Raw genomic sequence first — 16,318 nt, 5'->3', positions numbered from 1 at the left:
TGGAGGAACAAAGTGGCTAAAACTACTACTCGGTGTTCCACCCACTCGCTTCGCTCGTAGGTGGCGACAGCAAGTTGTGCGTGCGACAGCAAGATGTGCGTACACCGCTATTTTGATATATAGAAAAAATAATAGTATTCTTCATAACGTAGTATCTACAATGCCTCAAAATAACGATCCTACTATGATTGCTCGCCTTAATGAGGCCCAACAGTTCTTCTTAAAACAACCAAGTACATATACAATTGCTTGGGTTGCAAATAAATTCAATGTCAACCGTGAGACACTCCGACGTCGTATTACGAGTACTACGTCTCCTCAATTACCCCACGGAGGTAGCAATCGAGTCTTATCTCAATCGCAAGAGACCGCGGTCTGTCAATTCATATACGACCAACTTGAGCGCGGGGTCCCTGCCAACCGATCTATGATACTACGGGCAGTTGCAGACTTACGACCTAATCGTACGATACCATCACAACGGTGGCTACAACGCTTTCTAAAAGCACACCCCGAATTTCATACAATTCACACGAAGACGTTAAATACACATCGGAAGCAAGCACAAAAGAAAGAGGTGTTTGAGGAATTCTTTCTCACATATAACGCCCTTATTACAAAACATAACATTAAGCCATATAATTTATGGAATGTTGATGAGACAGGCTATATGATTGGGTGTTATAAGTCTACGGCTGTTATTGTACCAATCGGTGTAAAGCAGTGGACTGTTGATAATCCTGAGAATCGGCTCTCTGTTACTGTAATTGAGGCAGTAAATGCAAGTGGTGCTGCACTTGCAGAAGCTATCATTATCCCTGGCAAACTTCATATGGATTCATGGTACAATGATGACCTTGAGCCAAATGCTCTCATTATTGTAAATGAGAGCGGGTATTCAAACGACGACATTGCAATCCAATACCTTATGCATTTTATCCAACTATCTGCAGAGCATATGGCACCAGATGATACTCGCCTCTTATTACTTGACGGCCATGACTCTCATAAAACAGAGCGCTTTCTTACATTAGCAGAAGAGCATAACATTGTTATTTGCTGCCTTCCTGCTCATACAACACATCTATTACAACCTCTTGATGTAGCGGTTTTTAAGCAGTGCAAACACTTTCATCAAAAGGCACTTGATCAAGCAGTACGTAGCTACGACTATGAGTATAAGCTACGTACGTTCCTTTCAGACCTCCCGCAAATCCGACGGCAATCTCTAACTGTCCGTACAATTCAATCTGGTTGGAGAAATACAGGACTATATCCATATAATCCTCCACTTGTAATTGACAAGATACAAGAGACTCGGAATCAAACACCTGATTATGAGCCATTTGCTTCATATAATATTATCTCAACACCGAAAACAACTATGCAAAGTGTGCAAGCGGTTGAACATTGGCAGAAGAGAGCAGAGGAAGCTTTCTCATCGCCTTCAAGAGAAGGGTTTCAATCATTTGCACGTGGAACTACAGTTGTTCTACACCGGGCAGAGCTCTATAAGACCGAGCTAGATATTATGACTCTACGTGCAGTAGAGCAGAAGGCAGCAAAGGCAAGGGCACGGAAATCACTACAGAAAGGAGGGCAGTTATATGCATCAGATGCACGGAAAATGCGGGAAGAGAAGAAAGCAAAGTTGCAAGCAAAAGCAGACGCAAGAGCAGCAAGGGAATCGGACCAAGTAGTAAAGCAGCTACAAGCGCAAGCACGTAAAATCGAAATTGAAGAGCGTAAGGTTGAGAGGAAGCGGGTAGCAGAGCGGAAGAAGGAAGGGTTGAAATCAAAAGTGATCATTTTACGGTATAGTAAGGATCAAAGTGATAGTAGCAATAGTGGCAGTAGCGATAGTGATAGTAGTTCTATTGATTTTATGTTTTAATTATATAGTTATATAGTTGATATATAAGGCGTCTTTTTCTTCGTTTTATGTGTCGCACATCTTGCTGTCGCACGCACAACTTGCTGTCGCCACCTACGAGCGAAGCGAGTGGGTGGAACACCGAGTAATCGTGGGGGGAAGCGAGTGCGTCCACTCGCTTACGAGAGGAAGCAAGTGCGTCCTCTCAACTTGCATATGTTCACCGCTACTCTTTACCAAAACCTCGAACATTCCTACACATAGTAATTTATATAGTAATCAAATGTAATTCATATAATGGAAGGGACACCTCTATCAAATGCCTGTGAATGGCTGGCAGCAAACCCCTCTGAATCTATAGGTGCTGCCAGTCGGATTTTTAAGGTCCCAAAGTCGACTATACAGTCAAGAATCACCCGAGCAGTCCCACGGAAGCTGCCCCATGGAGGTCACAATAGGGTGCTTTCTATAGACCAAACGGAGGCCCTAAAGACCTGGATTCTAGAGCAGTATTACCTAGGATTAGGGGCTAATAGGCATATGGTTTATGGGGCAGTATGCCACCTACGGAGCCCACTGCCTCCACCGTCACAGAGCTGGCTCACTAAATATATACGGAATGAGCTTATGGATTTCCACTTTATCACTACAAAGCCTATTGCGCAACAGCGTACACAAGCTCAAGAGGAACCTGCTATTGTTAAGTGGTTTGAAAAGTACACGGAATTTGTACTACAGCATGGTATAAATCCAGAGTCAATCTGGAATATGGATGAAACTGGATTTAGGGTTGGAATTCCAGGGGGTGAGAGAGTTATGGTCCCCCGAGCTGTAAAGCAGCTCTATACTCCGAGCCCTGAGAATCGTATATCTATTACGATCATAGAGGCAGTATCTGCAGCTGGACAGAAGATTGCACCTGTACTTGTTGTACCGGGTAAAATCCATATGGCAGCATGGTACCCTGAAAACCTCAGTGGAAATGAGCTGATATTGCTCTCGGAGACTGGCTATTCTAATAGCCAGCTTGCTCTATGGTGGTTACAGCACTTCATAGAGCTTACTGCTCCACACAACGCAGGAAATCCCAAGGTTCTACTACTCGATTCTCATGTGAGCCACACAAGCCCTGAGTTCGTCATTATGGCAGCCGAATATCACATCATCTTATGGGCGTTTCCCAGCCACCTTACACACGTTTTACAGCCATTAGACGTGGGAATATTCCAGCCTTATAAGCACTGGCATAGGCAGGCTGTGCTCCGTGCTATACGGGAAGTGGACATCACCTATAACCTACCCCGATTTATGAGAGATCTCCCACAAATGCGGGAGCAGACTTTTAAGGAATCTACCATACAATCAGCGTTCCGGAAAGCTGGAATCTGGCCTATAAGCTGTAATACAGCCCTTGAGAAGCTGCGTACGTACTCGCAGCCTACTCAGCCTACAGAGCCTACAACACCTACCCTACCACAGCCTATTACCCCTATTCCCTCCACTTTCCAGGGCGTAGAACAGGGCCTACAGCAGTGGAAGGAGCGGGTTCCGGAGGCCTTTAGTAGCCCCTCAAGGCAGAGCTACAGCAACTGGCTTACTGGGGCAGCCCGGGTTCTGGCTGCCGGCCAGCTCCAGGAACTCGACCTATGGGCTGTTCGGCAGCAGGTCAAGGACTCGAAGAAGAAGCGGGGGGGCCGGGACCGACTCCAGTGTGGAGGTGAGCTCCGGGCTTCTGAAGCCCACGAGCTTCAGGCCCAGAAAGCTGAGCTTCAGACCCAGAAGCTCGCTGCCACAGAAGCTCGGAAACTGAGCCAGGCCCAAACCCGAGCCCAGAAGCAGCTCCGCTGGGCAGGAATCGAAGCCCGGAAACGGGAGCGCCTCCGGAAGAAGAGCATAGCTCAGCTCACTAAATTGGGCCTCCCAATTCCTCCAGAGTTGGAAGACCCTATTACTGACCCAGAAGCCGAATCTGGGAGCCAGTATGAGAGCGCAACTGAGGGTCGTGGGAGTGAGAGTGAGCGTGAGAATGAAGAAGTGATAATTTCGTAGAATTGAAATTTTAAGTACTTTTACATATAAATTACTATGGTTGGGTATTTACGGTCGCAATTTGAGAGGACGCACTTGCTTTCTCTCATAAACGAGTGGACGCACTCACTTCCCCCCACGGTTAGGCACAACCGGAAATCCATAGCCTTTTACGCTGTTGTGAAACCATCGCCCAGCGCTAACGTCTCCAATAATCAGTCTGGTCTTGACCCGTGGACGCAGGCTGTAAGGGAGACTGTTCAGAGTATGGAAACCCCATCGTCCACCCACCGCGCAATTAATGATCTACATGTCCAGTTTATGGATAACCTGAGGATGCTGGATGAAACTAAGAATAGGCTTAGCCAGCTGGACGAAGAGTGCAGTAAAAAAGACGAGCTGACAAAGATGCAGGAGATTACCATCACGACTTTGACCAATATGGAGGTTAACATTGAGCAAATAATGGCGGAGGTAAAGAAATCAAGAGACGAGTTGGCCCAAGATAAATCAAAGATGGAGAAGAGAGCCACTCTGGAGTTGGCAGAGAAAAAGCACAAACTAGACTCCTCCCTAGGCTTTTTTTACCAGCCAGATCAGTAGTGCGAGAATGTGGCACAGCTTTTTGTACTCCGGCGACGTAATGTGGAGCACATGCTCATACGGGCCATATCCATGTTCGGCCCGGTGCCGGACGTGACTGGCACCGGAGAAGCATAGAAAGAGCAGGCGCATCAAATATACGTGCTAATGCAGCTGAAGGAGGAGAAGGGCTTACCGTGGAAGAGGATACATCGCTCTTTTAACCTTGCATTCCCAGAGAGGAGCATTGAATCACTTCAAGTGCACTATTGTACGAAGTTGAAGGACAGGAGCTCAGGAGCTCTACATCTGATGACGAATAGGATTATTTGTTAGTTGTACTGGCTTTCATCTCCCATGAATTCCTTGGTTCTTCGTAAATATCAGAAAGTAACGTCGTCGCTTGTAACCCTGAGAAATACTGCCGACACATTGGAACATACTGTACACACTGTATGGGAGATTCCACCATTAGTTCAATGTGTCCAGTAGTTAGTCAGTTAGTCGGTTTGTTATGCAGTTAAACAGTTGATTTTCGCATTACGCAGTTCTTGGCAGTTGGTTTAAAGATTATGTGTAACGCTGACTTCTAAACGATAGAAGACACAGAGGTTCTCTTGCGTAAAGGTTTACTTATCAGAGGAGGCAGGGGATCAGACACAAAGGCTTCAAGTAACACGTTACTAGTATATAACAAATACTGTATTGAGTTGAGCACGAAGCTCCTATCTAAGGAAATACTATCTACTTATATAGTGGCGTCGTGCCTAGTGGACTCTTGGGAACTCACTCGAGTCCTCAGAGTCCTGGACTCTTAGGACTCTTCTCATCATCCTGCGAGTCCATCACGTGCCTAGTGGACTCCTGGGAACTCACTCGAGTCCTCGGAGTCCTGGACTCTTAGGACTCTTCTCATCATCCTGCGAGTCCGTCACGTGATACTTTCGGAACTACTATTCCCCGCTGCCCCTCCAGGTACCAGGGCCGGTCTCATGCGACCTCCCTCCTTCCTGTCCTGTAGTTGGCCAGCCTTCTTGTTCCGTCGTAACATTATGCCGTACAGTCCGTAGTTGGTTCTTGGCAGTTCAAACTGCAGTTTGAACTGCAGTTTAAATTGCCTAATGTGGAAATTTTATTAGCCTAATATATGAGTACCATATAGTGAAAACTCTGCATCTTCGTGATCTAATGTGCATGTATAACGAAAGTGCCAAACAAGCGAAAGTGCCAAAATATCGCGACTACCCCATAAGAATTGCGATAAATCCACCACAACAATATAAATTAATTAAAACTACTCGGAGTCCTCTTCCTCAGACCTGTCTATTATAATCTGACAAGTGCGCGCATTGTGTCCAGTCTCACCACACTTGCCACAGCGACGTGCATGGGTTTCTTCCCTTGGCTTCCGACCACTACTTGCCCTTATTTCTTGCTCTACTTGCTGCACAACGTCCCTCTCGTCCTGTAGCTCCTGTGCTACCTGTTGACTAAGTGATCCTCCTTGCTGTAGTCGTGTTTTTTTAGCTCTCCGGCGCTTGCTTAGCACTTCATTTGCCTGTCGCAGGTTTTGGTTCTCTGCTTTTAACAATGCTAATTGATGCATTATTTGCGATGCACCCTTTGTAAACTGGTCAACAGCTGCATAGATTGAGGTTGGAGAGCTATTTTGATGATGCGCAATTCGGTTTTTAATGAAAGTAGACTGTGATACAGCTTCAGTTGGGTTATTTGGTGTCTGAGAAACCCATGGTTGAGCGGTGTTTGGGCGAGAGGTTGGAGGTGTTGGCGTCTTAAACCTAAGGTCAAGTGTAGATATTACACTCTCAGGGCTAAATGAAAGAAGCCCAGCACCTCGGAACCCTCCCTGAATATTGCTTTCTGTCATTGCAATGTTAAATGCAGCATGGAAGGCAGGAAAGTCATCCTTAGTAATGTGAATAATATGAGCCCGCATCATATCTTCAATTTGCCGACCGTAAGCTCTCTTTAATGGGCCAAAACAGCCAACATCAAGTGGTTGGAGTATATGGGAAGAGTGAGCAGGCATACAAAGCGTAATAATGTTGTGTTCTTTGCAGTACTCCTCAAACTTGTCTGAGTGGTGGCTCTCATGACCATCAAGGACTAACAAGCGATAACCACCAACACTCCGGGGCTTTGTGTGCTTCTCAAAATGCTGAATCCAATCCATACCTCTCTCGTTTGTAGTCCAGCCATTTGCAGTAACAGCGATTACCCAATCTGCTGGAAATCCGCTATTCTCATACCAAGATGCAAGGTGGTTTTTACCTGCCACAATGACAAATGGCGGCACTGCCCAACCTTGAGAACTAACGCCTTGGATTACTGTAACCCATTCCCGATTGCCAGGCTGCACCTTTTTTGCCTTTGCCCGCCCATCTGAGCTCGTTACTACCGTTGCGCTTGAGATGACGCCCATCATAAACCCAGTCTCATCAAAGTTGTAGATATCTGCATTGTTGATGCCATACTTTAGAATTGTGTTCCATACAAGCTCAAACCAGCCACGAATGACTTCTGGATCTTCGCACTTAGCCCTCTGGTAGTCGTATTTTCGCTGGAAGCGTGTCCGGAGCTCTACATGGCGCTTAACAAAGTTTGAAGCCCAACGTGACCCGACGTGTGGCGCGTCGCATGTTGCGAGTAGTCGATTTGCCATATCTTCAACAATAGACAACTGAGGAGGGAACCCTTTAGCAGCTAAGTCAAGTATATACTGAACAAGAACTGATTCCTCTAGGTTACTTAATTTCCGTAAGTTGGCTTGGATATCGCATCGTGAAGGTACGCCTTGTAAACGGTGACGTAGCTTGCGGTGGTCTACAGAATAGATCCTAGCTGCAACTCGAAGGCGCAAATTTGGGTCGCTTTGCATAGCTTGGATAGCTAGCACTAATTTGCTTTCATCATTTTTATGGCGCATGTTTTGTTGTGGAGGAATTTAACATTTAGTTGGGGGGGTTGGTCACCGCATGATTTTGGCACTTTCGCTTTTTTGGCACTTTCGTTATACATGCACGTTAAACAATATAAACAATATAAACAATATGGACATCACGTGACAACAATAGTGTAGAATATCACGTGTTTAAGTTACCCCTATTGCTTTGATAGTACTACTTATTATAGTACTACTTATTGTAGTACTATCAACGCCTGTTATGATGTTAAGCTATAACCTCACTATTTTGCCCTTCCTTTCTTCTTTCTTCTTTCTTCTACATCGTTACTATATGCAAGATCAGTAAGTACGACAATAGAACTAACGTGGTTTATCAGTACGTCGGACATATCAGTACCTCGGACACTTTTCCCGAATTTCCTACCCTCTAACTTCACAACGCGTTTTTTCCACCTTTTATTATGTCAGTGATTACCCAAGAAGCAAAAATCATTCTAGCTATCGAGGCTATCCGAACATCAAAAAATCTAAGTCGTCGGAAGGCTGCTAAGCTCTATGAAGTACCTCATTCTACACTCTGCGACAGAATGAACGGCCGAACTACTGTCTACGAACGCCGGCCTGCAATGATGAAATTAACTATACTAGAAAAGGAGGTGGTTATTCGGAATATACTTGATATGGATTCAAGAGGATTTGCACCCCGGCTTGCTGGTGTAGAAGATATGGCAAATTTTATACTCGAATCGCGTGGAGGGAGGCGCGTCGGGAAGCTCTGGGCCCACCGATTTGTACAACGACGTCCAGAATTAAAGACGCGTTTTAATCGCGTTTACGACTTCCAAAGGGCCTTGTGCGAAGATCCTGAACTAATTGGCGCGTGGTTTCGACTAGTGGAAAATATGAGGGCAAAATATGGTGTTTTGGACTGCGACTTCTATAACTTTGACGAAACTGGGTTTATGATGGGTGTGATTTGCCCTGCAATGGTTGTTACCCGTGCAGATCGACTTGGCAGAGGTAAGGCAGTTCAGCCAGGGAATCGGGAATGGGCTACAGCGATTGCTTCTATCAACAGTGACGGCTGGAGTATTCCTCCATTTTTGGTAGTTAAAGGCAAGAATCATCTTGCAAATTGGTATACAGACGGCGGCCTTCCACACAACTGGGTTGTTAAACCGACAAGCAATGGATGGACAAACAATGAGACGGGTCTAGAATGGTTGAAACACTTCGACAAACATACTGCTGTTCGTGCAAGGGGTCCATATCGAATGCTGGTGTTAGACGGGCACGAGAGTCATGAATCGGCTGAGTTCCAAGAGTACTGCAAGGCACACAACATTATAACTCTTGGACTACCTCCCCACTCGTCTCATTTAACTCAGCCACTTGATGTCGGGTGCTTTAGTGTGTTGAAGCGGGCATATGGTCAGCAGATTGAGACCTTCATTAAGGCTCATATCAACCACATTACCAAGGTTGAGTTCTTTCTCGCCTTTAGAGCAGCATATCTGGAATCCATGACAGCCCAAAACGCCCAGTCCGGGTTCCGCGGAGCTGGCTTAGTGCCTTTCGACCCGCAAGCAGTGCTTTCAAAGCTTGACGTGAGGTTACGGACTCCAACTCCCTCTAGACCCTCTACTGCCAACACCAACCCTTGGGTCTCCCAGACCCCTTCCAACCCAACTGAAGCTCTTTCACAAACAACCCTCGTTCGAAATCGAATTGCCCGTCACCAAGGAAGCTCGCCAACTCCACTCTTCGGGACAGTTATTGCATTGGCAAAGGGTACGGAGCGACTAGCACATGAGAACACCCTTCTGTCTGCTGAGGTACGTACCCTTCGAGCAGCCAACGAAGCCCTTAGCAAACGCCGCAGGGCTAAAAAGGCTCGTGTCCGTGAAGGAGGTGCACTTATAGTAGAGGATGCACAGGCTATTATCGCACAGAAGGATGTGGATGAGCAGGTACGACGCGACGTACGTGCGGTTGGGGGTAGTCGCAAGGAGGGGCAACCGTCTAGGCGATGCTGTGGGATCTGTGGAAAAGCTGGTCATAATGCGCGAACTTGTCAAGAAGCTATAGATATGTCTAGTTCATCTGATTCCGCTTAGTTATAGTTAATTTAATATGTTATGGTTGATTTATTGATATTCAAAGTAGAATGCCAATGAAAAGTGTCCGAGGTACTGATATGTCCGACGTACTGATAAACCACGTTAATACTATTAATTACTATTTTATGTTATAACGTGGTTTACACCAAACGGAACATCCCACCAAATGAAACACTTTCCGATAGCATCGCAACCTCAAACCCAATTACTCCACCCTAACACATTAAAATTAACTACACTCAATTGAATTCTCTTCTCCTAATATCTCTTCAACCTCTTGACAGGTTCGTACATTATGCCCAGTCTTGCCGCACCTCCCACAGCGCCGCGAAGTCAACGGACCAGCCTCTACAGCACCCTCCTCATTTGACCTTCTCTGTCGTTTCAACCCTTTATCCTCTTTTTCAGCGATCAGTTTTTGAGCATCTTCTATAGTAAGTGACCCTCCATCTTGGACATGTGTACGCTTGGCTTTCCGACGCTTTGAAAGTGCTGTGTTGGCCTTTCGAAGGGTACGGACCTCCTCTTGTATAAGGGTCATTTGGTGCGCAATGCGGTCTGTACCCTTCACCAGCTGCTTTACAGCTGAAAAAATCGTTGTTGGGGAGCTTCCTTGATGAATTCCAATTCTATTCTGTACAAACTTAGACTGCAAAATTGCATCAGCTGGGGTTTGTGGCGTTTGAGGGACCCAAGGGTCAGCCTCTAGTAGGGGGGATCCAGTTGGTGTTGGCGTCCGTAACTTGATATCAAGCTTTGAGAGAACTACTTCTGGGTTGTACGGGACTAGGCCAGTACCTCGAAAGCCAGCTAGGATATTTTCAGTTGTCATTGTATGGTCGTGGGCAGCCTTGAATGCAATAAAGAACTCAATCTTAGTGATATGGGTAATAGAGGCCTTAATGAAGACCTCAAGTTCTCGACCATACATTCGCTTTAGTACACTAAAACACCCAACATCAAGAGGCTGGGTAAGATGTGAGGAGTGCACAGGGAGACAGAGCATAATAATGTTGTTCTCCTTGCAGTACATATCAAACTGGGCAGATAGGTGGCTCTCATGGCCATCTAGGACAATCATCTGCCAGACCCCTTGTGTTCATACACGTGTATGCTGATTAAAGTGTTTTATCTAGTCTAGACCTGTATCATTGTCGGTCCAGCCATTTGGTGAGGTCTTGATGGCCCAAGTAGGTGGAAGGCCGCACTCTGTGTACCAAGGCGCAAGGTGATGCTTGCCTTGTACAATCAAGTATGCAGGCACTACAAAGCCGTCTGCACTCACACATTCAATCGCTGTTGCCCATTCCCGATTACCAGACTGAAGCTGCTTTGCTCGGCCTTTTCGATCTGAGCTCGTAACAACCATATTCCCACAGATAACACCCATCATAAAGCCCGTCTCATCAAAGTTGTAGAAGTCAGCATCCTGGATGCTGTACTTCGCCTGCATGTTCTTTACCAGCTCAAACCACTTTGTTATACAATCAGGATCTTCGCAGAGGGCTCGCTGGAGGTCGTACGCACGAGAGAGACGCGTCTTAAGCTTTGGTTCATTGTGTACAAAGCGGTAGGGCCAGTTTTTTCCAACTGGGGGTTCGCGACGCGTCGCACAGAGGAGATTCGCTATATCTCGTACATCCTCAATTCGAGGTGGAAATCCTCGCGAATCTAGGTCAAGTACGTATCATATGAGCTCCTCTTCCTCAATTGGGGTCAATGGACGTTGTTTGTCGCGTCTACCAGCTCGTGGTTGGCTTCCGTGTATGCGACGGGTAAGTGTTACATGTGGGACCTCATATAGCTGCGCAGCACGTCGGATGGACAGTTTGTGGGGTGATTTGGTAGCTTGAATGGCTAGTAAAACTCGGCCTTCATTAGCTTTCTGAGGCATCTTTTTGTTGTGGTGTGGTGGAGTAATTGGGTTTGAGGTTGCGATGCTATCAGAAAGTGTTTCATTTGGTGGGATGTGTCATACTGACATTCGTTGCACTCAGTTTGCTATCAAACTCAAGAGCAAACTTGGAAATCTCCTCCTCAAACCTACAAGTCACTATACATATTTTGGCTTATCACACCAACAACAAGAGCAATACTACTCAACGATTGCTACAACCATCTATGATTCATTACACGTCATCGCTCCTTAGTTACTGGGCCGATATTACCACATAGCATATCTCTACAACCCTCTATGATTCATTACATGACATCACTCATACTACCACATGACATATCTCTACCAACTAGAGGCCTAGGAGCATGAATGATAGCTCTAAAAGCTCCTACGAACCTCTATAATTCATTACATGTCATCGCTCTTTAGTTACCCACAAGATTAGTTAAGTTATGACATAATTTGTCTATGACATAATTTGTCTATAGGGGTACTCTGACCTTGGACCTCCTTTTACTTCCTATAGGCTACGAACCTAAGAGATGGTTCTATGGGATTCTCTTACGTCGACTACAGTTACCAAGCCTGGTAAGTCATGGAAAGTCTTGGAAAATGAGAGAACTACACTCCTTTAGCATAAATAGGATTGCCCTTTCCTTAAGAAAGGGCAAGCAGACAATACAGTAAATCGACTATCACATACTTCCACGTCTTTTCCAAGCTTCCAAGCATTCATCTTGTTACTCCTTGTTTCTGAAAAGTCAGTGAGGTGTTAACCTCTGACTTACCCCTGAGTTCCCAGACTCAACATTTGTTGCAACTTGTCTGAACCACTACACTACATCACACACCTGATTGCTGCGTTGTGGAATAGTCTAAGCTACAACCCTTTGGCTCTGTTTCCTAAGACAGTGTGTTGTCTTAGTAAATTCATCCCTTCCTTGGGTGGCTAGATTCTCACATCTGGTGCACCCACCACTACAGGATGTTCCGTTTGGTGGTAAACCACGTTATACTAACTTGAAAATAGGCAAATATGGCACCGCCATCAAAGTTTCCTGCTGTAATGGCACAACCACGCATACTAGAAGGCCCTCCTGATATTTCTCTAGCCGACTTTCAACAATTCAAAGGCTCTAGAAAGAGTCAAGCTTTAGCTGAAATGGCTCATTCTCGCGCTGTTGTCGCCCTTGCTGCTTGCTCCCGCTGCATGAAAGGCACAGTAAAGCATGAGTTTGCTTGCTGCGCTATAAACACTACTGCCCACCCTGATGGCCGCTGCACCAACTGTGCCCACTTTACGGGTACAGGGTCATGCTCTTTCCTTGGCGCTGCTGGTTCTGGTGTCGCTGCTGGTCGTCCTCCTCCTGCTGCACCCCGTCTTGTCGTCTCTGTGCCCCGCCTCATCATTTCTGCGCCCCGCCTCGTCATCTCTGCGCCCCACCTTGTTGTCTCTGCGCCCCGCCTTGTTGGTGCTGCCTCACCAGCATGGGGCCCAGCGAGTTTAGAAGCGAAAGATGGGGGAAATGAGGGAGATGAGGGGGATGAGGGGGATTGGGGGGAGAAGGAGGTAGAGATGGTTGGAGCTAGTGGTGAGAGACAGGCAGTTTTGGGTCTCACTTACCGTGAGGCTGAGGATGAGTGGCTTCGGGCTGGGCGTCGCCGCCTCTTTGCTCGGGAGATTGCCCTAATCCTTCGGATTAGGCGTGATATTCTTGGCACTGACGCTGGCTCATTAGATGCCTTGGCTGAGGCCCTTCGGAGTTATGAGAGAGAGTCCCGTGTTGGGGATCCTGACCTCCTCAAACCCATCCTTCCTCAGAGGTTGGCTCCTCGTGCTTGTCAGAGTGTAGAGGAGGTAGAGGAGGATCAGAGGTTGTTACGTAGAAGAAGTTTATAGTACTATAGTACTATTAAATGTCACAAACCTAGAGTGACGCTTGTGTAGTTGGTGCAGTTGGTGCAGTTCGTGTAGTTAGCATCACTTGACCTGGCAAATTGACTGTGATGCCTGTCTGTGCCATAATACTGTAGACAGTAAGGTATTATGCTGTAGTATACTATATATAATAATTTAGAAACTAATAGCATTAATATAGAATGAAATAGTAATAGTACTACTCATCATCATCAATCCAAGAATTAGTCGAAAGATTTAGCCATGACTTTAAACACTCTAAATACTCAATAGTATCAACCCCTAGTCGGTTCCTTCGATCTGTAATTGTGATCTTTGCCCCTGAGAATAAACGTTCAGGCTCAGCACTCATTGCAGGTATTGATAAGATATCAAGAGCCATCTTTTGGAGGTTTGGATATGCTATCCGCTGAGCGCCTTCCATCCACCAACCCTGAGCATCGCATTCAGGGGTAACTGGAGCTTGGCAGTATTTCAAATACTGATCTTGAATAGCTGGTTGACGGCGTTTTTGTGTAGCCCACTCCTCAAATGCGCTCTTCTTATTTTGAGGTTGAATTGCAGCTATAATTGATGGTTCAATTGTTGGCTTGTAATGCTCATCCCATAGTGATTGAACAGCTATCTTTGCTGGTGTTACCCAGTTAATAGGCCAATTCTCTTCGCAATACTTCCATTTTTGACTTGGAATGAGTATTCCAGCAGCAATATACGCAGAAGACCTATAAAGTGTTAGTACTATAGACTATTGATAGTACTATTACATACCGCTCAGTTAGTGCATAATACTTGTCTATAACCTTCCAAGCTGAGTTGAAACATGGGCTAAGTATTATATCGTCTTGAAATTGTTGTTTGCCTTTCTCTAATTGCTCGAGAAGGAACTCCATAGATAATAATACCCGTTCTAGTGTAGCTTCTCGGCCTTCTGTAGCTAACGTCACTTCATGAAAGAACTGGAGGCAGTCATGGATGTGTGATAGTATTATCCAATCACTCTCTGTCAATTCGTCTTGGCTTAGGTCGTAGTACTCCTTGTGACAGTATCCATTGATAGCTTTCTTCATATTGTCATCAAGAGCATTATGAAGCATCAAGTACCATGAGTTCCATCGAGTTTGTTATCCCGAGCAAGCCTTTTACCATCACTATACTTCTCAAACATTGCCTGGCGTTGGGGAGAACGTTGAATATACACTACAATATTATGTAGCTTCCCTAGCGGGCCTGCATTCCTCCATGTTTCAACCTGTACTTGTGATGCTTCTTGAGAGTTGTTATCCACAGAAAGAGCATCCCCGTATGGAAATAAGAATGCTTTTGCTGCTAGGTTGATGATATGGCCATTGCAACGAAGTCGGTAGTGTTGAGCATCATATTTAACACCTTGGAGTGATAGTACTATATAGTAGAAGTTAGAATTTTATAGTACTATCATTTTTTGTAATAGGACTAACGATTTGAAAGGCTTATCATCATAGTATCATTATTTGATGCATTGTCCATCATGAAATACCCAACTTTTGATAATATACCATACTCTTCAAGTACAGTATATATTAATTGGGCTTGATTGTCACCTGTATGCTGTCCTTCTAGCTCTCGTAGCGATAGTACCGACTGTCGAAGCCCTTCATTCTCCCCAATGTAGTGTGCAATTAGACCCATTAATGTCTTTGTGTTTGGAGATGTCCATAAGTCAACGGTAAGATGGATCTTCGACTGAGATGACTGCAAAGCTTGCTGAATCTTGACCCTCTCTTGCTTGTATCTTCGAACTACCCATTCTCGTATAGTACTATGGCTTCGAGGTAAAGACTCTTCACTATTAACATTTAAGAAATGTATTAAGTCTCGGAATTCAGGGCGTTGGACAATTGTGAATGATAATGAGCATCTAGCAATAAGTTGGACAAGTAGCTGCTCAAAAGTTGGAGCATCAAAGTCGGTATCTCGTCGCCGTTTATATGGGTTACTTATTCCACTTGAGAAGGCGCTTGAAATACTCATCTGCATGTTCTTAACTCGTAACTCCTTTGAAGTATCTGTCACTTGGTGTAAATCTGTCAAGTGCTTTGCTGGAGCAGCTGTACCACCCGACCCTTTGTATTGTTTAGTACAATATAAGCATTGCCAAATGCACTTGTTAGCATCCTCTATTAATGAAGGGCTTTTATTGTGTTGCCAAACCCATGAGGTTCGTACTCGTTGGGTTGTTGATGAAATTGAAGGTACTATAGTACTATCAAGATCTAGTTGTGAGGACTGTAACTGGAACACATCGGCATTGTCTTGGAAGCTGCTAGTATTAAGAGAAGATAAATTACTAGAATCTGCATTTGTTGAAGCCATAGTACTACTATATAATAGTAATAGTACTATGCGTGCAGAGTTTTCAACGGCACTTATCTACTAGCTTCATAGCTATATTTAACATCATTATCATCACGTGTATTATAATAAGCGATATTGTTTATATTGTTTATATTGGCAATATAATGTGGGGCATATCATATTGCCAAGGAATGAAGGAAGGCCATATCATATTGCCAAGCATATTGTTTATATTGCCAAGACTCGTATTGCGATATATATCGCAATATACTGCCAAGAACCAATATACTACTGGCAACACTGATTAGCTATAGCTACAGCATGTGAGATTGCTGGCTTGTATGGATCTGCGCTTGAAAAAAGATTTATATAAGGATTACGTATGAATCACTTGTATGGTGTAGGTACATGTGTAGGTACTACTAAACATACGCGTCAAAGACGTAAGTCCCTGTGCGCTGAGAAAGCTACATTTAGTTATGTCAGGTGAAATCTGATTGGTAGACGTGTACATGAATCAGTCTTTCACGGCTACTTCCATTTCTGACTTGAACGCAAGTCATTTCGAGCTCCTGCACCGTGTGGAGAGAAAGCTACTTTTGACTAATGTCGGGTGAAATTTGATTGGGTAGACGTGGGC

At 45.1% G+C, this 16,318-nt stretch overlaps 2 protein-coding genes across 2 annotated transcripts; both read left to right on the top strand.

Annotated features, from left to right (window-relative positions):
- Positions 1–3,958: 3,958 nt before the first annotated feature.
- Positions 3,959–4,504, top strand: VC83_01009 (uncharacterized protein; the record flags this gene model as incomplete). Its single annotated transcript, XM_024464694.1, has 1 exon — positions 3,959–4,504. The coding sequence occupies one exon, from the start codon at positions 3,959–3,961 to the stop codon at positions 4,502–4,504; it is 546 nt and encodes a 181-aa protein (XP_024327775.1).
- Positions 4,505–12,462: 7,958 nt separating this feature from the next.
- VC83_01008 (uncharacterized protein) lies at positions 12,463–13,326 on the top strand (the record flags this gene model as incomplete). The annotated part of the gene is made up of 1 exon (XM_024464693.1): positions 12,463–13,326. The coding sequence occupies one exon, from the start codon at positions 12,463–12,465 to the stop codon at positions 13,324–13,326; it is 864 nt and encodes a 287-aa protein (XP_024327774.1).
- Between the last annotated feature and the right edge of the window lie 2,992 nt (positions 13,327–16,318).

This window comes from Pseudogymnoascus destructans (assembly GCF_001641265.1).
Source record: "Pseudogymnoascus destructans isolate 20631-21 unplaced genomic scaffold scaffold_2, whole genome shotgun sequence".
Lineage (NCBI taxonomy): Eukaryota > Fungi > Ascomycota > Leotiomycetes > Thelebolales > Thelebolaceae > Pseudogymnoascus > Pseudogymnoascus destructans.
The sequence above is the reverse complement of the archived record's forward strand: the minus strand, read 5'-3'. Positions and strand labels throughout refer to the sequence as shown.